Source organism: Drosophila gunungcola, unplaced genomic scaffold (assembly GCF_025200985.1).
Source record: "Drosophila gunungcola strain Sukarami unplaced genomic scaffold, Dgunungcola_SK_2 000001F, whole genome shotgun sequence".
Taxonomy (NCBI): Eukaryota; Metazoa; Arthropoda; class Insecta; order Diptera; family Drosophilidae; genus Drosophila; species Drosophila gunungcola.
In genome coordinates this window covers 14163139-14185633 of record NW_026453197.1, presented here as the reverse complement: position 1 = coordinate 14185633, position 22495 = coordinate 14163139, and the positions used below count along the sequence as shown (strand labels likewise).

Genomic DNA, 22495 nt, shown 5'->3' with positions numbered 1-22495 from the left:
GTTTTTATCCTCCATCGATCAAGCGTCGAGTTTACTTAAATAATGTTTTTAAATGACAATTATATCCAAGAGTACAAGAACGCAAATCTAGTAGAGAATAACATGGACACTTATTTTTAGTACATTTTGTTAAATTTTATATGTAGTTTTGAAGAGTACAAAAATAATTTCTTACAAAATTAAATGTTGGATAAATAGTTTTTTTTTTTGTGTACATTATGAATATATATTCCCATTCCACGAAAAAGTAGGAGATTATTTCTAGTTAGAGAGTGATTGTTTCCATGTATTGTTCAAAGGACCTTGTTATGATTGTGTGATCCGGTGCCAGATGAGTATCCGCCATTACAGCCAATCTATACTTGTCACCAAAGCGATGCAGATTTAAGGAAAGGCAGGTCTTTGATTGAGGAGGTCGAAAGAGAAGGACATCCTGAACCTTTTGCCCCCAAGCCGACTGAAATTCATCCGTATCTCCATAGATCTCAGTGATTGTGATGGGGAAGTTGTATGAGAAAAAGTTGATAAAAATTTTTGTGATAACATGGGGTAAGAGTGATGTGAGTAGGCTATATTTTGTCTGACCAATCGAAGCTAAATATATCATGATCTGTTGCTTTCTGATCCTTTCAACAATTTGATGTAACTCTTGTACATGATTCGCATCGGGTTTTCTTAAGGGCAATTGCAGGAAGACCACGCCCCCAATATTTTTCGATTTATCTCCACTGCGATCTGTGAAGTACCCTTTATCTATGGTCCTGCAAGTGGTGTTTAAGAAGCTAGGTACATTCATATCGCCCGAGAATGTGTCAAAGTAATCGTGAACAGCGCCTGCTAGGCAAGTTAAACTAAAATCTGATTCTCTGAGATCATTACTAAATTTACCCAGATTGCGACTCCTAAGCTGAGCGCCACTTAATGAACGCCCAAAGGAGACGATTTTCCTGCCTGCATATGATTTCTTGTGGAGTATGTTTAACTCCTTTGTGGGCTGTTCAAAAAGTACCTCGTAAATGTTTCTTGGGGCCTGAAACAGCTCCCAGAGAATTTTGAAAAACTCTAATTGGGCATAAAGTACGAGGGGTACATATAAATGAAGTCTAGCACAATAGGTTGAAGTATAGGAAGTTTGCCCTTTAATTAAGACATCGCCAAAGGCCAAAAACTCACAGTAAATGTGATAGGGTAAAAGCAAAACATGATTAAGATTTAAGCGCCAAAGAAAACGGGTCCAAACCTTGGCCAAATTAGTTGGCTGCAAGCTGTTATATATGGCCGTTCTGGCCACCCACCAACTGAGATTTCTTTGCTCTAACTCCTTGTTCAATAGCAACCGTATTGTTTGAAAGCGACCCACTTCGTTTCGGTAAGTAACTGAACGTTTTTTAAGTTTTCTTAGCATAGAACGACTCCTGATAAAGCCCAAAATCACATTTACTAGGACAATTAAAACCAAAGAAGCCAACTGACTGAGGTTTTTAACTTGGATACTAGACGAAGAACCGTCGGGAGTTTCAAGAGATTCAAATTCGTAGATGAATTTCTGCCAACGGCAGATGACAAGATGCATTATGTGACTTAGCAGTCTGCTGATGTGTTCGGGTTTTCGTACGAAATGAGACAGTTGTTGATTTGAACTCTGACCCAATCCGTCGTTCAGAGTCATCAGGGTTTTCTTGTGCGGATCCTGGAGGAGAAGCATCTCACTCACGTGCAAGTCTTCCTCTTCGGCAATTATCAGGTGATGCAGTTTTATAAGTATATAATAGGGTTGAGTGTTGTCTGAGTTGGGAATTACAATCACTTGCCACTGCGGAAGATCTGAGGGTATATACTTGGTAGCCAGTTCGCTGACATAATCCTGAATATTCGTTTCTGTGACTGGACGTCCTCGGTATTTGTGGGTACTAAGCAGCACGTGATTGTTGATGTTGAAGCCACTTACAAAAAAAAAAGAGAAAAATTTATTATTCCTAATTCCTAGTTTTAATTTTTAAATTTAATTTATTATTATAATCATCACTTACCTGCTATCATTAACCCAAGCGTAATGTCCCCAACAAGGAACGAGTTTTTGACGCAGCTTGGGAAACCTTAGCATCCCGGTTTTGTCTCTAAGATCAGTTAGATATTGGGCATAGGACATCTTGATTCTCTCGAAGTCACAATTTCCCTCCACTTGAAGCAAAAAGTGAAATACGCCCGCATTCTTCGGCGTGTCGATTAAGGTCCGGATCTTCTTGGACTTTGAGATGGTAAGGTTCGGGTACTTGATGCTCAGCACATAGTTAGATAGTTCGTTGGTGAAGTGTGCGCCTAAAAATATGGAGGGGGATTTTCGATGTTAAAACTAAATGGCTGCTGTGCGAACCTCAGGAGAAGCGTTAAAAATCTCGCGATTAAAATCCCACCAATAAATAAAGCAATTAAAGAAATAAAAACAAAATGTTTTAAATGTGAGTGCTAATGAGTTTACCGAATAATATATACCCTTTGATTGTTAAAAAGTAACCTAAAAGAGTTTGTTATTATATTAATTTTAAATCAAAGACAAACATTTGCATTATATTGTTGTACACAATTATGTACATGTGTATATTTAACGACAGACATTGGGGGCTTGAAATTTCTGATTGTAAGCTGCATTTTTAATCACAAGTCTATCCCATAGGAATATGCCTTTAGCCAAAACGATTACCGGGTATCAGGCAGAAGCAGCGAAGACTGGGCTTATCAATGGCAAAATTTTTATGAGTAATTCAGTTGGTCAAGGTTCGCTTGGCCGCTTGTCTGGGTTCCGCAAAGGTGCAACAGGTAATCTGTATTATTTATAAACAAAAAGCTTATCTACAGCACTTTCTCTGCGAATCACTCTCTCACTGTTCCCCTCAGCTTCCCAGCCTCCCATATCTCTATCTCTTGGTTTCCCATTAATGGATGATCCTTTGGCTGAGTGAGAATCGGTTAATAAACCCATGGATCGTTTATTTATATAGCCGGCCCCTTTTGAAGTTCTTGATTTATGTGGCTTATCAGTGAGGCAGCGCGTGTCGCGGATCGGCGATCATCGATCACTGCTGGGGATATGTCGAGCACTTACAGAGAAACGATAACAGCAATAGAGGCATCAGCATCAAAGCAATCACAAAGCAGAGCAGGGTCTTTAGCAGCGATTTTACCTCCTGCCAGAAACTAGGGAACACAAATGTAATATTAACCATACTCACTATACAAATTTTTGGTACACATTAGCCATCTGCTAAAATTCACCTTTCCATTTTTTCTGTTTCCTTGAATATAACTATAAGAATATGACTTCTAGCTATGTTTAGTATAGCTGCACTATATAGTATGTACACCTCCGATTCTTTGATCTGCCTTTGTATTTTCTCAGCAGCTACACGTTCGTTTCTTCCAAAGCATTCGGCACAACTGATCATAATAGATGGAGCTTCGTGTGGGCTTCGTTTTGTTGAGCGGCTTATCAGTAAATCGAAGGCGGTCGCTCTTTATTGGCACTGTAATAAAAAATTGATACGAAATTAAAAACGTTATCAAAATAGAATATTTAAAGTCCATAAACGGGTCTATTCTAAAATAAATTGCCGCTTGTTCGTTAGTTTCATTAATTCATTAAATAATCGTTAACATCATAACGATTATAAAATTTTTAATTTAAGTTACACAGTTTAAGGTGAAAATAAACAAATGATAATAAAACAAATTACTCTTGTGGATATTAAATGTTTTCTTTAAATTGTATTAAATTACTTGTAAAACCAATAAAAAAATTGTTTTGCAAAACGTTTGAATACAAAATGTAGGTATCTAAAAAAATAGGCACTTCACAACATTTCACCTACTTATTAAAAATAAATTGTTAACTAACACAATTAACAAATTCGGTGTCAGAACATATAATTCAACAAAATTATACCTCTTATTCGGCATCTAATAAATTCTTACCAAAATTTTTGGCCGTGCATCCTCTCAATTTATTTGTGGGTATTAGTGGCTTTGTGAGCTAGTTCCGAGAACTTTTGACGCCTCTGCAAAGGATGTGCACGCAGTCTCTCTCTCTCTCTCTCTCGGTCACTTTCTCTGCTTTCAGCTTTCTCTTTGGGCTTCAGTCGTTTGCTGGCTTTCAACGCTGTCGTTTCGTAGTTTTTCCGGATTTTCCCTGCGCCTTTTTCTGTGTTGGTGACGCGTTGTTTCGACGTCCGTTCTGCTGCTTTGCATTCGAACGCCCCCCGACCAGCCACGCCCCCCTCTCAGCCGCCCCAATAATATCTCCGACGTGCGATTGTGTGAGTGTTTTAGCAAATGTTAAAAGGCAGTAGAAACGGCAGTAAAGGCAGCATGGCCCAAATGGTGGGACGAGGGGCGCGGTGGTTGGCAAATGAAAAGCCCGTGGAAAGCCGTGCATACTGAGTAATGATTTTCGTGCGAGTGTGTGAAAATGAAAATTGTTTTGCTGCGCGTGTTAAATAAAAGGAGAAAAATAAAAAGCACCAACAAAAAAAATAGGTGTGCAAAAAAATAGTGCAAAATGTTTAACGAAAACTAAAACCAAAAGTTAAAAAAAAAATAAACCAGGAAATCTCAAATAAAATGCCAGCTTCCCGTTCCATACACACACAGTCGAAAGGAAAACTGAAACCTGATTTTGGCCCATGAATGAACTGACATTAAGTTGGGCTGAAGAGGAAGAACCATCATCACCACCTCCCACCACCCATTCACACAAGCATCATCACACACACATGTGCACATACAAGAAAACAGGCAATTTTCAAAAGATTTTTGCTGGCCAAAAAATAAAGGAAATAGAAACGTGCCGCGCATTTGGAGGAAAAATATATATAAAATACATATAGCTGGGAAATAAAAAGGTGGGTCAAGTGTAAATTTATTTAACTAGTTGTATACACGAACATAACCCCCACCCCCCCACTCATCAGCCCCTCGAGCTAACCACCCAACTCCCACACAAAAATCGTAGCATGCTTTCCAGCGTTTGCCCTTCGCTTGCCCAAAAAATATATCTCTGTTTGAGAGTGTGTGCGTGTGATATAGTTGCCTCCTTCCTGTTGTTGTTGCTGCCGCTGCTGGTTGTACATAAAAATAAATTATGGGCATGCCCCTAAAAATAGCAGCAGGAATTACAAGGAGCAAGGATCGCTCGGCTCCTGCAGCAGCATAAATCATTATGTAGCCAAATGTCAATATAACACTTTGAGCCATGCACACACACACTCACAAGCACCCGTAGAAAAAGGATACTATGAGAGCAGACTAGCCAAGGGTGTGTGTGTGTGCTTGCCATTCTGTTTGTGTTGGTGCAAGGTTCACCATCTGAATTGGTTCAATTGAACCAAGTTCACTGCTAAATTTAAAAAAAACATTTTTTTAACATAAAAAAACTGAAAAAAAAAATATCAAATAAAAAAATAAAGCATTATCTTATAGATGATTTCTTTAATGTTAAATTCATTAAAAAAGTTTGAATTTACTTAATTTAAGTCGCGTTATTTTTAAAAAATTTCTTCTATTTATCGAGAAAATCTTTTTATGCTTTTTTTATTTGCAATAATTGATACTTAATTACCTGAAGTACTTAACACTTATACTTATGAACATTTATAGTAAGAGGTAATTAATCTAAATGTGGCCCTAATATCCACCTATAATTAAGCATTCATAAATCACTTACACACGCTTCACATCGATATTCCGTTTTGGATAGCATATAACCTACTTTAATTATTTATTTTTGTTTATTTCTTTATTGTAAAAGAATCTATTTTATTACATATTTTATTTATTTCACTTGAAAAAAAAATTGTTTGTTTTTTTTTTGAAAATAAGTTTTGAATCTCACATTTTTGCGCTTCACAGGAAGTGACAGCTAAGAAAAGCCAAGAAGAAGAAGAAGAAGAAGAAGAGGAGGTGAACGAGGAAGAGGAAGCAGATAGGAAACTTTGTCTGTGAAAAATTCAGTCTGCAGCTATTTCACTTCCTTCAAATCCTTCGGCAGCCACAACAATAACTGTGGTGGCTCTCTCGCTTTTCCGCTCTCTGCCTGTTTTTCCATTATAATTCTCTCTCTCTATTTTCCTCTCCACGCAGGCGCTGTTCAGCAGCCTCAACTCGTTCTTTCTATTTTTCCTGTGTTTTTGGCTTGGCTCATTTGTTTATTTTTAGTTTGCTGTCATAGAACCTCATTTTATCCCAACCACACATGTGGATTCTCCGTGTGCGTATAAGGGCTGCGATTAAATGGCCGTTAGACGCTTTGGGCCTTATTAATATACCGAGATATTTGCAAAAGTTCTCAGTTGGCAAAGTCTTCTAATGCTTTTCGCTTTCTAGCTCGTCCCCTTTGCTTTTCCCTTTTGCTGAAAATTTTTTAAAAATGAAACTGGTTCAAGGTCGTTTCTGCCACAAAACGAGGTTGTTGCACCGCCACCGCCCGTTTACAACCGAATGGGAGAGGGATTAGGGATAATTAAATACAGTCGAGCTACCAATAATGAATTAAAAAAACCTCATAAAAGTTGAGATATTTTAAAAACAAATGCATTATTTTTATTCTTATCTAATATGCAATAAATTACTTCTTCGATATCTTAATATAGTCAAACAATTGACTGAATGAGAACTGAGAATGTTTTGTCTATTAAATAATATTTTAATTAATAATTTGGCTAATCAAGTTTGCTGATTAAGTGGTCACAGCATCAACAGTCTTTTTAAGGACATAATAAATTTGTATATATCCGCAATCTGAGTGCCTTTTAATGAGGTTGGAGCGTTCAAAATAATGATAGGAAGTTTATTTGAGAATGTTTGATTTAATGAGTTCAGACTGTATTTGGTAGCTAGCTGTCGAGCTGGTCAGCATTTGGGGTCAGTTCGCATTTAATAGCTGTGTTTACGCAGCGGGGAAAAGCGAAAACGAAAATCCCAACAAAAGTGAAAGCTTCGGCGAAGGGTGGGGTAAAAACTGGGGGTGAGAGCTTAATACAAGGGGCTGGGGCTAGAGGATCCCTCGCGTGCTGCAACGTCCATGAAATGACGGGGCCTTCTTACCTTTTTTATGGAGCTCACGTGTCAGGGGACGCCCCGAAAAGCCCAGGTAAAAATGGTTTAAATGGCGAAGAAGAGCGGTGGGGGTGTTCATTTCAGGAATCGCATAAACACATGATATGCTCAACAGACATTCTCACAACAACACAACACAATATATATAAGGGCTCTGAGGCCCAGATGGCTAAGTATCCCTGTAGGAGCTTACGTAATCCCGAAACGTGAGCCTTAATCACTTTCTGCTCAAGTTTTGTGGATAGAGGGGTAACTCGTGGCAAAACTGAAGTGGAGTTTATGCAAGAGTTTCCCATAAGAGGATCATGAGTTGCCATTTTTCAGGCACCTTTTAATTTAAATTTAAGCTGGGTGAAATACGATGCCATTCGTTAAAATTAAATTAATAAAGTACATTAAGAACTGGCGGAATTACTATTTTTAACCTAACAGAAAAGGGAAATTCAGATGTATAGGTCACTTCCTATCCTTTATTAGCATTTGGAATTCAGAACACTCCCGCCCAGCAAACATTTCATTTCTCCTGTGATTTGGCGTGCCATTACCGTTAGTCACGTGCTCGCACCACTGAAGCACTGAACCACCGCACCACCCAAGTCCACCCACTGCTCCCCGTTCCTCTTCCATTCAATATTAGAATCCCTGGAGTCAGGACCCGCATTCGGGACTCGTTGTCCTTTTTATGTGTGGACTGGCAGCCAGGCGTTGCCTTAATTATCCTGGCATTGGTAATTATGCGACACAAAACAGAAGTGGGGACATACATTAAACAGCAGTTTAAAGAGGCAGAGAGCGAAAATAGGAAAAAATTAGGAGGCACACGTAAAAAAATTTTTCACTTTGCTTATTGGAAAAATATTAAATGATAACAACCAGATACAATTTGAGCATGTTTACTTATACAGAATGTAGCCCAAGTTGCTTGAACGTAGTGCTTGTTTTTTAATTAAGATTAAGTACACATTTTTTGCCGTGCTGGAAAAGTTCTTGACTAAAGGGCGTGAAGAATGCTGCATTTTAATTGAAAATAGCCGTCGAGTGTCGCGAACCGGAAACGGAAGTCACGAGGCGACAGGTGCCAGGCACCTTTCTGTTTCCTTTACCCATTTCTCCATTTTTTCGTAGGCTCATTCTCCTGATGAAATATTCATTTGTAATCGATAATTCCGCAAAAGAGCAAACATTGGGAAACATGCGGCGGCATAATAAGTAGGAAAAGGTCCCAGTTTTCCGTTTCCCTCTCAGTTTACCCCTGCATTTTCCAGCCGCATTGAATGCCGCCACGAATCGAGGACGATAGTCAACTTGTCTGCATTCAGCAACAACACTAAAAATTACAGCCAAAAAAAATCACGAAAAAATTCCAATAATTTTAGCTAAAATGTATACGCAGCTTGGAGTGTCCGACATTTGACCTATGCCATGTTTTACTGTTACAGTTCACTTGGCCAATAAGTTTTTCAATACATAACTTAGCAGGAAAACTTTCTTCTGACTAAAAGTATTTTTAATGTATAAAGTTTTTGTTTGCAGTGAAATGAAAATTTATAAATAGATGTTGCTCATAGAGTTAAAAAAATAAATAAAGAACTGAATATAAGTAGTACATTTTTTATTTTAAATGAAAATTTATTAGCAGCTTTAATTCACAAATTGCCAAACTAAGATGTGTACAATTTGAGCATTCAAAATGATTTTAGTTTATTTCGGACCGCAAGCAAGACCGTTTTTTGGATTTAACTGCTCTCATATCATTGACAAATCATTATGGTAATCTATATTAAAAGCAAATTGCCGTACAACAAGCCCAACGGCCATCAGCCGGCCGAGCGAAGCCCATTAAAAATTCTATTAAAAGTTATTTACGGCAACTTTGGTCCATTGAATGCGACAAAACTTGCACACGGCCTGCGAGCGTGTGTGTTTGTATTTGGGGAGGCACTCAGCTCAAACAAAAAGCAGCAAGAACCCAAAAGCATTGTCTATGCACGTTCATAAATAAGAAATGCAGCCGAGCCAACGTCGAGTGTCCAACCCTTTCAGCCCACCTCTTTCATAATGGCCCCCACTCCGTGCCCCCGACCACCAAGCTTCAACGCCAATTCCAATCCCCTTCATTGACAATAAATTTGCATACCCAGCACTTGCACTTCCTGCAAACGGTGACTCAAACGGGGTACTAAAGTCGGAGCCCAACAGGAAGCCAAGTCAGTTTACATGCAGATCAGCATAATTGATTTCAAATTGAGCACTGGCAAAAAACCGTAATTTATCGTATAGGTAAGGAGCTGTCAAGCTCAATTATCATAAAAGGTATTTAAGGTTCAGTCACAAACTAAGCCTATTTGCCAATCGAGAAAGCGCTGTCAATGAAAACAGATGAATGTTATTGAATTTACTAAATGGGAATCTTTAAAACAAAAATATCCGATAATATACTGTATAGAATCGGAATAACCAATTTGTAATTTTCTCTATCTTTATAAATAATAATAAACGCAGCTTAAACATACTTTACTTTGTAGCAACTAATCATACAAAACCATTAAATTGTGAAATATTAATCATGCTATTTTTCTATCACAAATAAAATTAATTGTCTTAATAAATATGTCAGGGGGCATATAGTTAAAACTGTTGAATAGTAAAGAATCAGTATCAAATAAAACATTAAATAATTTTAATTATTTTAAATGATTTTCACTAAATTAAAATTGCACAAACATATTAAAATATTTTTATTTATTTATAATTTGTTTCTGTGTGTGAAATGAAGCGTAAGAAGGGGCGAGAAAAACGAGAACAGAGGGGCTGCAGGTGAAGAGTCTAATGCCTGGCAATCGATGAGCAAATTGGATAAGATAGGGCATGTCCTCTGCGAGAGATGTGCCGACAAGGACTCTCATTAGGCACTCGAGCAGCATCGGGAGATTATATGCAGCGATAATAGACAGTGATAAGGGCGTGGATGGGGGGGGGGGCGGCTGGGCGGGGCTGGGGCAGAAGGAGGGGCTGGAGCTGGAAACCCAGACCGGAGGCTGAGGACATTCGGGCACCGAAACTAGAGCAAGGACAACACGAACAGCAGTACCAACAAAAACTTCACAAAAACTAGCAAGAGAGTGAGAGCGGGATGGATATTTGGCCAGAAAGAGAGAGAACAAATTGTTACATTGCCTGTCCTGAGAGGGAAATGCCAACATACAGATGTATGTATGTGCCATTCTGACCCCCCATTTTCCGCTCTTCCTGTCCAGCTGCATTTCGCATGTCCTGCTGTTCGGAGTCCTTGTGCTGCTGCTGCTAAAACAACAAGGAAAACAGTGGGAAAGCAGCAGGACAACTGACAACAAGGAGCATAAGCTACCTTCAGCTGTGTCCTGATTATGACAGCTCAAGGAAAATGCGGCCGGACAGCTGAAAATTGTTGAAATTCTCCATGGAGTTGGGCTTTCATGTAGCTCACACATTTACACATTCCACATGTCTGTGTTAATTACGACAGTATTAGTCTGTGTGTGTGTGTGTCTGTATGTGTGTGAGTAACATAAAAAAAATGCTCAGCAGAATTTCATTGCACACTCGCAGAGTATCGATGGGGAAAATCGAGTTGGGAAACTGGGAAAAGGGAAAGGGCAGGAAAGCGGCGAAAAAGAGATACGGGGGCACACAAAAACCACTTCAATTTAATTTCCAGTTGGCAGCCACATCATCTAGTAGGTAGACTATCGAAGCATCGCATCAGACGCAATTAAAAATAATAAATGAAACAATGTGGTTGAAACCACCAGTCAAGGTACTCTAATAGGAATTTCTGTGATTAATGAATGAGTCAAATAGTTTTAGGGGATTATAAAGAATGATAATCCAATTCAGCACGATAGGATGTGTTAAAATGCCAGTAATTTAATAGGAAACATAAAAAATTCCTTAAGAGTTGCGCAGTTAGAATTGTTAAATTTTCGTTTTTAAATTCGAAAGTAAATTAAGCATAGATACAAATTTTAGTTTATTTAGAACAATTATTTAAAATTAAAATACGTTTTTCCTATTATGTTCGTATGCTTAAACGTTCCTTTCATTTCAAGTGCAGAAACGTTGTTATTCATTACAGTCAGCATTATGCATTTTTTTTTGTTTGACTGTCTCTATCACACCATAAGATTACCCTTTCGCTTCGTTTAAGCGCGCATTTTCTTAATTTTCCCATAAACAAATTTACCCGCAAAGTTTTATCATCCCGCAGCTAGGGAAAGCGTATTCAGATTGGCAGCACCTTAGGGAATTTCCCCGCGGCGCGTTTTCACAGCGGCCCACATGGCGTATGAGTGACAGCCAGGCAGCGGCGACGTCAAAGTCGTCGACGACTCATATCAAATTACCGTTATGGCTATGCACAGACGGGAGTCAGGGAGGGGGGTGGCGACATTTGAAGGGGGCCAAAGGAGCCAGGATATCTAATGAGCGTCGGGGGCAAGCCGCTTGGCAGTTATCAATTTATATAGCATAGCAAATTGGGCGGAGCGTTCAGAGCTCATTTGCTTTCGTTCTCTTATTTCACGCATGTATTCATTTAAAAATAAAAGAAGTATTATACAAAAATACATTTAACAATATAATCTAGAAATATGTAATGTAACTATTTAAGAAAATTAAAACCTGGGTAACAATTTAAGAAAATTAAAACCCAAAACGAAAATATTTGTGTACAATTTTTATAAAACTAAGTTTTGTAGCTTATTTTCAAGACATACATAAACTTTCAACTTTTTTCTTGGGTATTCATACATATATATTTGAACGTTAAACCATCGAATGTGTAGAGCTTGCTTTAATAAACTCTTATTATGATAATTTTTGTCTCTGCAGCTGCTGAGATAATTAAGAGAGAAAAAGAGACAGCGAGGGAGGAGAGAAAGAGACCGAAATAACCGGAGAGAAAGACATAGGCGCGCAGTTTTTGACAGTTGAGGGGCAACCATCGGTGATGTGGGACACATCCCGCCACGGGCAATGCAACAACCCCAACGTTATATACCGTCTGTATCTGATCTATATGGCACGGACGAGATAGAACTGCTGCTGGACGAGATTCGGGAGCTGGAGATCGAGCCGACCTGCTGTCAACTGGACGATGAGCAGGACTTTGAGATAGCTGGCAGCAGGGCCGGCGAGCTCTCCCACTCGCACTCGCACTCGCTGTCCTTGGAATCCCCCCTCGGAACCTGCACCTCCTGGGACTCCCATGCCAACTACAAGCAGAGGGGTGGCCACACCCCCTTGCCATGGGGCGTCGCCCTCCACTGTGATCCGCAACACTTGAAATCGCCTACAGGGATTGTGCGCATACTATTGGTGGTAAGCTCGAAACTAGGCAAAATTGCAAAATGATGGAATTGTGAAACCTTTCTTAGCCTTCCAAAAAACAATTTTTAATTAACTTTGTTTCTTATTTACCAGTTATCCTCGGCCGCCTGTCTAGCCTGCGAATGTTCCGCGGGCACTGTACAAGTGGGCCTCTTTCTACTGCCACTGATCGGGCGCCTGAGGCTGATGGTCTTCTGTGCGCTGTTTTCGCTACTCATCACATGTCTCATGCTCTTTCTGGATATATCGCATATAGCTCTCATGTTTCCATTTAACTGGACTAAAGTGGTATGTGATGAAGATATTAAAACTGGAAAGCACATAGAAATTATATATGAATTTTGTCAATCAGAATACGTGGATGTACCTGAGTATTGGTTTGATATTTATTTTGAGCTCCACGCTACTTGTTCACATGGTGCTCTATGCCACTGAATACACATGGGTATCCAAGCATTCCAAGGACACGCTGCTGGCCACTGGCGTAAGTTTTGATTATTAAAAACCTGTCACATTAAAGTAAATTGAAATATCATTTTAAAAACCAGATAATTGGCTATTTTTGCGGCCTGGAGGCATTTCTTCTTTCGGGCATCGCATCCTGGCCATGGACTCAGTACCGTCAGGTGCCCGACGATGCCAGCGAATTGTTTATCGAGGATCGCGAGATGACGCCGATGAGTCCCATTAATTGTAGCACCGATCTGCAGGCGACGCCATATCATCACAATGGCAATGCAACGTCATCGGATCTATATAACCAACAACAACAACAACAATCGTCCTATAATCAAAAGCCTTATATACCTGGTAAGGAAAATATATTAATCATAAGAAATATAAACGTAATAATGCACCACTTGCAGCCAAACGACCCAATGAGCTCAACAATCAGCGTCCAGCATTGGGTCACACTCAAACCGCACGGTCGAAACCCAATCAGCGCTACAGAGAGGGCTACCACTATCACACATCCCGCCAGAGTCCCACTTTCGTGCTGGGCGATGATCAGGGTGCCGGTCCATCCACGTCCCGTTCCAATGATAATTCTAGTGCGTGATAGTTTTTAATTCCTCTGCCAGAAGAACCGCGAAGAGTGATCCAGCAGACCGGGGAAAAGAAATAATTACAGAGATCTCTCAGCTATTAAATTGGAGAACATTAATTGAAGCATTTTGGTCAATGTAAAATGTGAACAAAGACAAAAAAAAAACAAAATTGTTAATTAGTTTAAAAACCACAAGCAAAACTCGTCGGGATTAGAAGTTGATACACCAACAGAGGAAATATTTAAGCAGCCGAGCAAAGCAAACAATAATAAATTTAATATATTGTGTGTGTATGTGTACTACAAGTCGAGAGAGAAATTTAAAGAATTTTAACGACAAGAAATTTGAAACGAAGATCAACCAGATCAACGCCCATTTGATTAGTTATACGAGAACACCAAACATTTGAAATTGGTCAATGTTGAGCTATAACTATAAAAAAGAACATTTAATTGGTAATAATACGGTATCAAGGTAACGCGAAAATTGCAAGCAAAATTGAAGATTAGAAATGAGCATGGAAATGGAAATCAACTTGTTATAAACGTAGTTTTGCTTATTTTTTAATAAAAACAAATAATTCAAGAAAAACCAAACAAAATGAATGTTCTAAATTAATTGTGGATACATTTTTTTGCGCCAAAATATTGCATTATTCAATTTAGACAATCTAATTTTGTTTAGTTTAATTTAATTAGTGCAACAATTTTATTGTTTGTTTAGACGTTTTAAAATGCAAAAAATCAGACTTAAATTTACTTCAATCCCAAATCCTTTTCAATTGTGTGCGAGCACACGGCCATCATCTGATCCTTGACACTGACAAAGTTGCGAATAGCTGCGGGCTTAGCCTCGGCCCACTCTGCCAGGTCGCGATAAATGGGTCGGCAGAACTTCATGCGGAAGTTGGAGTTGGCAAATTCGAAAATCTCATCCAGACGCTTAATCAAACGGGCTCGAATAATCAAACGATTGAGACGGAAACGAATCTCGGCGTTTTTGGAATTCTTCAAGTTGTAGGTGGATTCCAGGAGCTCAATCTTACGCTCGGTCAGGTCAACAATATCCTTGCTCTCGATCAGTTTGCCCAGGAAATCAATGAGCTGGTGAATGGAAATGTTCTTCTTGATCTCCACACTGGCGGCCAATTCGGTGACACTCTTGGTGCTCCAGAGACTGGCCAATTCCTTGGTCACATTAACCAGGGACTCATCGAATCTAAAATAGTTTACAATGTATTATAAAAAATATTACATTTCCTTAGCAGTATTATTTACTTGGGAATAATTGGCGGCATTCCCTCGGTGCTGAGCCACAAGTCCCAGTCGACCTCGCTCAGTTTCTCCTTCTTGTCGGTATCAATGAAATAATCATACAAAGCACTCTTAAAATCATTCGTCTCAATCGATTTGTAGGCATATTTCTTCAGGTAATCCCTCAGGAAAGGTTCAAAAACAGTCGGGCCGCCGAACAAGTCCTCCAAATAACGCAGGAATGTGGAACCCTTGATGTAAGGCACAGAAGAGAAGGCGTCATCGGGCCCACAGTTGGACAGGTCCACCACCAGTTTGGTTAGCTCGGGAGTCTTGTTGAGCTGGGTGCGAATACACTCCTGCAGATCAGTGAGATTGCTGAGCATCTTGAAGTCCAGCTCCTTAGCTCCCTGCATTCTTCCCACGATCTTTGACTCCACAAACACAGTGAAGCCCTCGTTTAACCAGAAATGCTCGAAGTTCTTGTTCGTCACCAGGTTACCCGTCCAACTGTGGGCAATCTCATGGGCCACCACGTCAGCCAGCGACTTATCACCGGCCAAGAGAGTTGGCGTTACGAACGTCAGGCAAGGATTTTCCATGCCTCCGTAGGGAAATGATGGCGGCATCACCAGCAGATCGTACTGCTTCCAGACATAAGGACCACACAGTTCGGAGGCAGTTTTCAGCATGGTGGCCGTTTCAGAAAATTCCTCGGCACAAGCGTCCACAATAGCTTCCTCTGCCCAGACATTGGAGTTCTCGCCCAGCGGGCGGGAGACTAATTTTCCAATTGCAATGGCCACCAGATAGGCTGGAATGGGCACCTCCTGCTTGAACTGCGTTTTCCCAGGTTCCTTCTTATCGATGAGGGCACTCATCAAAGCCGTCAGCTCATTGGGATGCTCCACAGTGGCGTCGTAGGTGAATTTAACAGCCGGGGTATCCTGACAGGGAATCACCGAACGAGCATGGATCGCCTGGCACTGGGAGAACATATAGGGATGCTCCTTGCCCAAAGTCTGGGTGGGATTAAGCCACTGCAATCCACTGGCGGTGCTCGACGTCTCGTAATCGATGCGTACATTGAGGCTAAAAGTGTTTAAGATTATTTATGAGTTCCATATAGATTAGATTATCTTTCGCTGTGGTTTTACCTGCCCTTAGCCGTTCCAGATGGCAACTCCAGCGTTAGCTTCTGACCAATATCATCGACCGCATCGCTGATGAAGTAGTTGATCGGTAGCTCACTGCCTCCGGCCAGCAACGTGGCGTTGGTTACATTGATGTCACGCACATCCAGGAGCTAAATATAAATTAATGTAATTAATGTTAATAAAGTGCAATACTAAAGCCAGTATATATCTAAAGTTTTAAATACATTTAACTTTAAACTTAATATGGTTCCTATTGGGACAATCTACTGAAGTGGTAATAACTTGGGTATATTGTAATGACTAAGCACGTTAGATTACACTATGGCATTGAAAATATATTAGATATTTTTAAAGGAGTATTAGGCCTCCAACTATTCCTGTTGTTTTTCACATCTGACTCTATTAAGCAAATCAAAGGGACCCTTTATACTTACAATCTTATCGAGATTAGCAGTCAGCACTTTGAAGCGATGAAGCACACTTCCTTGGAGTTTGGTGGCCCCAAAATCGACTTTCCAGTTTAGAACACTGTGCTCCGTGGTGATCAAATCCGGCTGCGAATAAGAGCTAGGATCTACGGTTCCCAAGCGACCCATATTGCGATTTTGTATCTGGTAAATCGGGAGTAGTTTGTGTGAAGTGCACAAGCCGCGGGTGGAGACTGAAAAAGAATGGAATGAATACATATGTTTTTATACATTTCTTTTCTGCGATAATGCTTATCGTTAAAGACAATAAATATTGGCCGCAGATAAGCCAAAAACTTGGGTTAATTGTACCAGCTGTTTGTGTTTGAAGATAGTCGCGTTCAGTGATGACCGCACTTTCTATATAGTATATATTTGAGTCGTAGGCGTCGTCGCCAGAGATGGATACAAAATGAAGCAGAAACACAAATGAGATGAATAAAATGCAATTCACTGCCACACAACCGGCAAATATAAGGGTTGTCGAGAGTACCAAAGTTTTAAAAACAATAACATGTTCAATGTTTAAATAAGTCGAACACCTTCATTAAATAAACCTCTAAAACAAAATAAAACGATTTGATAAATTTTTGCCTTCGATCGACTTTTGGATTTGTTTAAATAATAAAGCTTGCAAAAATTAATTTGACATTTAAAAACCTGGCATCTCTTTTTGCAAAGCATTGCCAACGCAAAAAAGTTAAGCTTTTCTAGTGAGTTTAGTCGCCGAGAAGATACCGTGTAAAAATAAGTTATAAATAAAATGGCAAAGCAAAAATCGGACTCTACAATACACTTAGCTTAAAATTAAAATAACAATATTAATAATTTTTCCATATTTTGTATTTATCTTATTTACAATGATTTTAACACAAAAAATCAACGCAATATATAATCCTTGGGATAATCCATAATGTTGGGGAAGTTCTCCAGCGTTTCTTTGTCAATATGATCCAAGCGCTGGGGAATTGTGCGCGGTGTGCGAATCTGATTCGTGACATTCTGCAGGATTTCCTCGGGAACTTGATCATCGGCGAATAAATGCAATCTCTGCATGGTGTGCCTGCGCTGCAGATTTCCGTGCATCGAGTTGTAAACCGCCTTTTTCATGACCATCGTGGGATCCTTCTCGTGCAGTTGCCACGCCAGCGTCCACGAAGCTCCTCCAGGATATCCGGTGTGGTGGAAGTAAACCCTTTTAACCCACTCGTCTCCGGGCAGAGCGATTTCCCGTGTGTTGATCAGCACCACATGGTCACCGCAGTCATCTGGAAAATTACATTTACGGATTTGAATTGGTTGGACCATTGAGGATAACTTGCTTAATCTAAAAGTACAACAATCGCTGGTCAGAAAATATATAAAAACGAAATGGTAGTTCAGTTGCGGACAAAATAGTAAAAGTTTAATAAGTAAAGTAAAATAAAACTTTAAAAATTCTGTGATAATGTAATTATTAATATATTTATATACTATATGACTGCTTTTACCATTTAAATCGCAACTGAATGGTCTAATAATTACCATTTTCAAATAATCATTTATTTGTTTTCATTTTTTACTCGCAGCAGCAACAACAACTTTGAAAACACGCCGGTGATGTAATGACATCCGAAATGTCTCCGAAAAAGAAGTAATTTTGCACACTTTTCACATAAAACCTTAACTAAAAACATAACCATTGGATAATACTTACTCATGGGGTGATATAGGTTTTTGCAGGCCCATTAAATGGGTTTTAACCAATTTAGCAGACTCAAATGGATTCTGCCAAGTGCAATCGTAAATGTGCCAGGTGCGTGCAAACGTTGCCCATTGCTAAAGTAGAGGGGAAAATAAATAATTAACCATTGAAGATTAAAGTTAATACCCTCACGCACCTGTACACGCTTGGCAATAGACATTTTAAGCGATTTTTAATAGACAAATTTACTTAAAATAAAATAAATAATTTCTCAGCTGGCGACCAGTGTAACCACTGTTTGAATTATAAAAATTACAGTTTTAAAATACCATTAAAAAGTACTAAAAATACCAGCAATCCAAACGTTGGCTAGCAAAGATCCCCACCACAGATGGGTTGTTGTCTGCTCTAATAATAAATAGTCGAGGCATGAACCATTTTGGTAAGCAGTTTACACTCAGGGAAAAGCAAGCAGCGCAAGCTATGCCGCCAATTTCAAATTTAATAATTAAAATAATATATTTAGATTATTTTTTGCCAGATTTATAGTTTTTAGAATACAAATTAAACACATAATTTTTTATTATATTTTCTGTGTTGTTTTTTTGCTGTTTTATTTTCGTTTGTAATTTCATTTAAACATTTTCTATAGTTACTAAAATTACTTATGCACTGTTTATTATTAATATTAGTTAAATATTATTGAAAATACATTAGTTGTTTTACGAAACAGTTTATAAACATCCTTGGTACATTTCGCTTTCTCTCTATTATTTTCCTTCCCGTTGCCGGATTTGTTGTCTTCCTCATCTTATAATGCATTTCGGAAATGTTTTAAAACTAACAAATAAGTCTAGATTTAGTTACAGTTTTTCTTTCTCACTTACACACTTCTTTGCTTGCATTTATTTATTTATAATAATTTTGTGTTTCTTTTGCCATACAATTTACGAGCTTAGACGTAGATGCTTTTGTTGTTGTTAATTCGATTTACAAGTTTGCCAAGTGCGCCTTTATAGTTTATCGCTACCCCTCGGATTCTTTATCCCATATAATACAAACGAGTCAGTTTCTCTTTTTTTGTTTTTGAATGCTTACGATCGCTTTTTCTTTTTTTGCATTTTGAATGAAAATATATTCGTTTATTATTTATATATAAAAGTTATTTACAAATTTATGTTTAATGAAATTCCCTACTTGATGCGAAGTAACTGTTTTCCTTTTGTTATCATAATTTTTGTTTTCGTGTCAAAAATTATTGGTAAAACTTTTCAAGTGTGTGAGCATTTTTGTTTAGCTTATTTTAATTTAATTTTTTCGTGTTTTCATTTTGGAACTCAACAACAAATGTGTATGTTACATAACGAAATGTGCAACTGAGCCAGAGCCAGATTATCCCCAAAATGCCAACGGCCTATAGACTATTTTTTGGCACCGAATCAAACAAAATAAAATTAAATTTACAAAATACAAATAAGTAGAATAAAAAAACAGGGGCAAAAACCATTGCACACATCCCCAAATACAGTCGAACTTTCCTAACTGGATAATATGATTGGGAAAATCAATGTTGTAAATAAGAATTCATTGGCTATAACATAAACTTGATCGTTCTGCAGAAACTAAATTAGCTTTAATCTAAATATGATCGTTAATTAATTTTTGAACCTAAACTAAAATAATATTTTCCAGAATTATATTTTTTAATGGATGTGAATTTTCGGTGTGAAATATTTCAAGTTAGCGAAGTTCGACTGTAGCTCCTACGGCGCCAGCTTCCTGCCACGCCCCCGCACGCCCCTTGGTCTTTAGAGCACCGCATGCGAGGCCGGGGAAGCGGAGCCGGTTACCTTCTGGAGCATTTGCATGAGCTGCTCGGTGGCCGACTGATTGGCCACCACGCCCACGCCCAGGCCCACGCCCAGGCCCAAGCCCAAGCCCACACCTGCACCAGCACCACCCCCACCACCCCCTGCTCCAACACCCGATGGCGGCGAGGAGATCGATGTGCCCGCCGAGGCCGAGGATGAGGACGACGGGGTCAGCGCCAGTTTGGATTCTGGGAGCAACAAAAGAAGCTGGATTAGATTCGGTTCGATTGTCTACGGACTGCCCTGCATACTGTCATCGCTCTCCAGGTAGGTGACGTAGGAGTCGGTGCTGTCCGGATGGTGGTGCGAGGTGATCCCGGAGTCCAGGCTGCTGCCTCCGGGCTGTTGGTTCGGCTGCTGGTTCTGGTGGTTGTGCGGTCCGCCGGGGGGCGGAGGGTGCTGGTGGGGCGGCCCTTGCGCCGGATGCGAGTGCGGATGCGGCGGCAGGATGGGCATCCCGTTCAGGTCGTAGCCATGCATCTGTGGAAGGAACAAACGAACGAATGTTAAAATGTGTGGATGACATTTGGTAGAAAATTACAAAAGAAAATTACTTTTGTAAAACTATTTTTGCTTTTATCAGCTTTTATTTTGTTTTTAACCTTAATGATTTATGGAATGTTTAAAAATATATTTCTAAAAATTGTTAATGAATCTTATCCCGTTTTCAATGGTGTAAAATATAAGTATATAAATGGAAAACGTTGTTAATTAGATTACAAATAAGTCATAAGCTAACAATGTTACTCTACTCATATAATATTTTAGTTTAGGCTTCTCCTTTTACTCCCTGTAATCCCTGTAATCCCTGTTATCTGTTTATCCTTACCTGATTGACTAGCTGCTGAAATGCGGGCGTGTGGGTGTTGATCGCGCCATTGCTGTCGAGGTCGGCGTGCAGGGCGAAGTCGCTTAAGGCTTTCCACGGCGGCTGATATGTCTGCACATCCAGACCCTGAAGATTCAGAGGGGAGTCATGTCGAACCGGCGAGCTGGCGATCATGGGGATGCCCTGCATGGCGCCGTAGCCCAACTTGCGACCCTCCTGTAAAGGCGGGATTAAATTAGATTTTTAAAGCCACTTAAAGTGAGGGTATGGTTACCTTCTCCTGCTGCATTTGTAGCTTCATCTGAATGGTCTTTTTCTTGTCCTTGCAGCGCTTGTTTTGGAACCACACGCGGATGACTCGCGGCGACAGACTCGTCATCTCCACCAGCTGCTCCTTCATGAGCGCATCAGGTCGCGGATTAGCATTGTAGCAGGTTCTAAATAATGAATAGATGAATATTTAGTTGGTTAGTATTCTGTGTCAAGAAATATTTCTCTTAATTTAGAAATTGGATAATAATTAAATTGGGAAACTAAAAAACGCAGCCTAAGGTTTTTTTTAAATATCAGTTTTTAAAAATGCGAATATATTATGTGATAGTTCAATATATTTTGAGACTACATCGACTTTAAAAACTCCATATCGTATTTTGTATACGTTAATTAATAAGGATATAATATTTTATAAAATTCTGACTTATCTTTAGCCAATAAAACTAAAAAAAATTTCTTTGTAGTTAAACTTAATCTGCTATTTTTAAAGATCTATCCAATAGATAGAGATTACTCACCTGAGCGTATGCAGCTGTTTCTCATTGAGCACGGTCCGAACTCGCGTTGGCTTGCCATCCGAAGGCCCCGAGGGTCGCTTTTCCCTAATACTTTTGTGTGAGCCCGACTCGCTGCCAGAATCTGCGCGGAAATAGAAAGATACGGAGTTATTTCACCAATTCGTTTGCTATTTTTGGCCAAAAAGAAACACTTTGTAGTGCCGTTGGGTAGATTGCTCGCTTGCCGTCGGTTTTCCTGCTTCTATTCTATTTCTATTTCTGTACGATGACTACAATTGCACCCAAAAATATCGCTAAATGTGGAGAATTCGGTATTGGGAGATCAAAGGCGCTCGCGTTTCCCTATTGCCATCGATCTCTGGTAATTAAGTCGTGTTTCACAACCCCCGAAACAAGGCGCTATCTAGTTGTTGATCGTACAGATCGATCGGTGATTTCTATCTGGGCGGTGTGGTTCCTTTGAAGGAATTTTCTCTCATTCATTTCTTATCAAGGGTTGCAAATTGCCAAAAACTCTTACCAAAATTGGGCTTAGTTTTGCCCAGTGTTTTGTTTCGGGTAAACAATAATATTTGAGTGATAAACAAATCAGTGAATCAATATTTCAGAGGTATTTCGCATCTTTCCGCTCATAATAAGGCTGCCAATTTTACAAATTTACAAATCTCCCACAGAAATTAACATATTTTTCCCAGTGCCGAACTTCAAAGACTGGCGACCGCTGCGGTTTGGCAAACACTCGATCGGACTGCATGCCGTTTTCGAGTTGAACACAAATAAACAGTTCGGCAAGTGGAACTATGAATGGTTCGCTATGCGACTGGCTGATTGATCATACGACCCGTCGATCCGGCAATCCGGCGATCCGTCGATCGAAGTCAGTCAAACAAAAGTCCAATTCCCAAGAAGTTGCTTGTCAA

General features: G+C 39.5%; 4 protein-coding genes across 5 annotated transcripts in view; 1 reads left to right on the top strand and 3 right to left on the bottom strand.

Annotated features, from left to right (window-relative positions):
- Positions 1-110: 110 nt before the first annotated feature.
- On the bottom strand, positions 111-12702 carry LOC128262186 (uncharacterized). 2 transcript variants are annotated; one of them, XM_052996293.1, is made up of 5 exons: positions 12565-12702; positions 3274-3521; positions 3104-3195; positions 2031-2319; positions 111-1943 (listed from the first exon to the last, which is right to left on the bottom strand). In XM_052996293.1, exons 2-5 carry the CDS (start codon positions 3441-3443, stop codon positions 266-268), a joined length of 2229 nt encoding a protein of 742 aa, XP_052852253.1. In that variant the 5' UTR covers positions 3444-3521; positions 12565-12702; the 3' UTR covers positions 111-265. The 2 variants fall into 2 exon arrangements, with proteins under 2 accessions (XP_052852253.1, XP_052852254.1); XM_052996294.1 differs by lacking the exon at positions 12565-12702 and adding an exon at positions 3970-4108.
- On the top strand, positions 4128-14074 carry LOC128262210 (uncharacterized). The gene is made up of 6 exons (XM_052996330.1): positions 4128-4895; positions 11977-12465; positions 12568-12762; positions 12827-12958; positions 13023-13284; positions 13341-14074. The coding sequence occupies exons 2-6, from the start codon at positions 12121-12123 to the stop codon at positions 13532-13534; spliced, it is 1128 nt and encodes a 375-aa protein (XP_052852290.1). The 5' UTR covers positions 4128-4895; positions 11977-12120; the 3' UTR covers positions 13535-14074.
- Positions 14075-14103: 29 nt separating this feature from the next.
- LOC128262188 (leukotriene A-4 hydrolase) lies at positions 14104-18319 on the bottom strand. Its single transcript, XM_052996296.1, is given in 7 exon segments — positions 14104-14741; positions 14801-15868; positions 15934-16082; positions 16368-16594; positions 18097-18110; positions 18112-18218; positions 18281-18319. Coding segments are annotated over 7 exon segments (2052 nt in total). The 5' UTR covers positions 18305-18319; the 3' UTR covers positions 14104-14278.
- An 868-nt stretch (positions 18320-19187) lies between these two features.
- LOC128262196 (insulin gene enhancer protein isl-1) overlaps positions 19188-22495 on the bottom strand; it is a 50726-nt gene continuing 47418 nt past the window's right edge. Inside the window, exons 6-10 of the mRNA XM_052996305.1 lie at positions 21576-21696; positions 21059-21221; positions 20785-21000; positions 20207-20435; positions 19188-20143 (exon numbers count right to left, since the gene is read on the bottom strand). Of these exons, the coding sequence (XP_052852265.1) occupies positions 19893-20143; positions 20207-20435; positions 20785-21000; positions 21059-21221; positions 21576-21696 (980 nt within the window). The 3' untranslated portion in view covers positions 19188-19892. The remainder of the gene's footprint in view (positions 20144-20206; positions 20436-20784; positions 21001-21058; positions 21222-21575; positions 21697-22495) is intronic.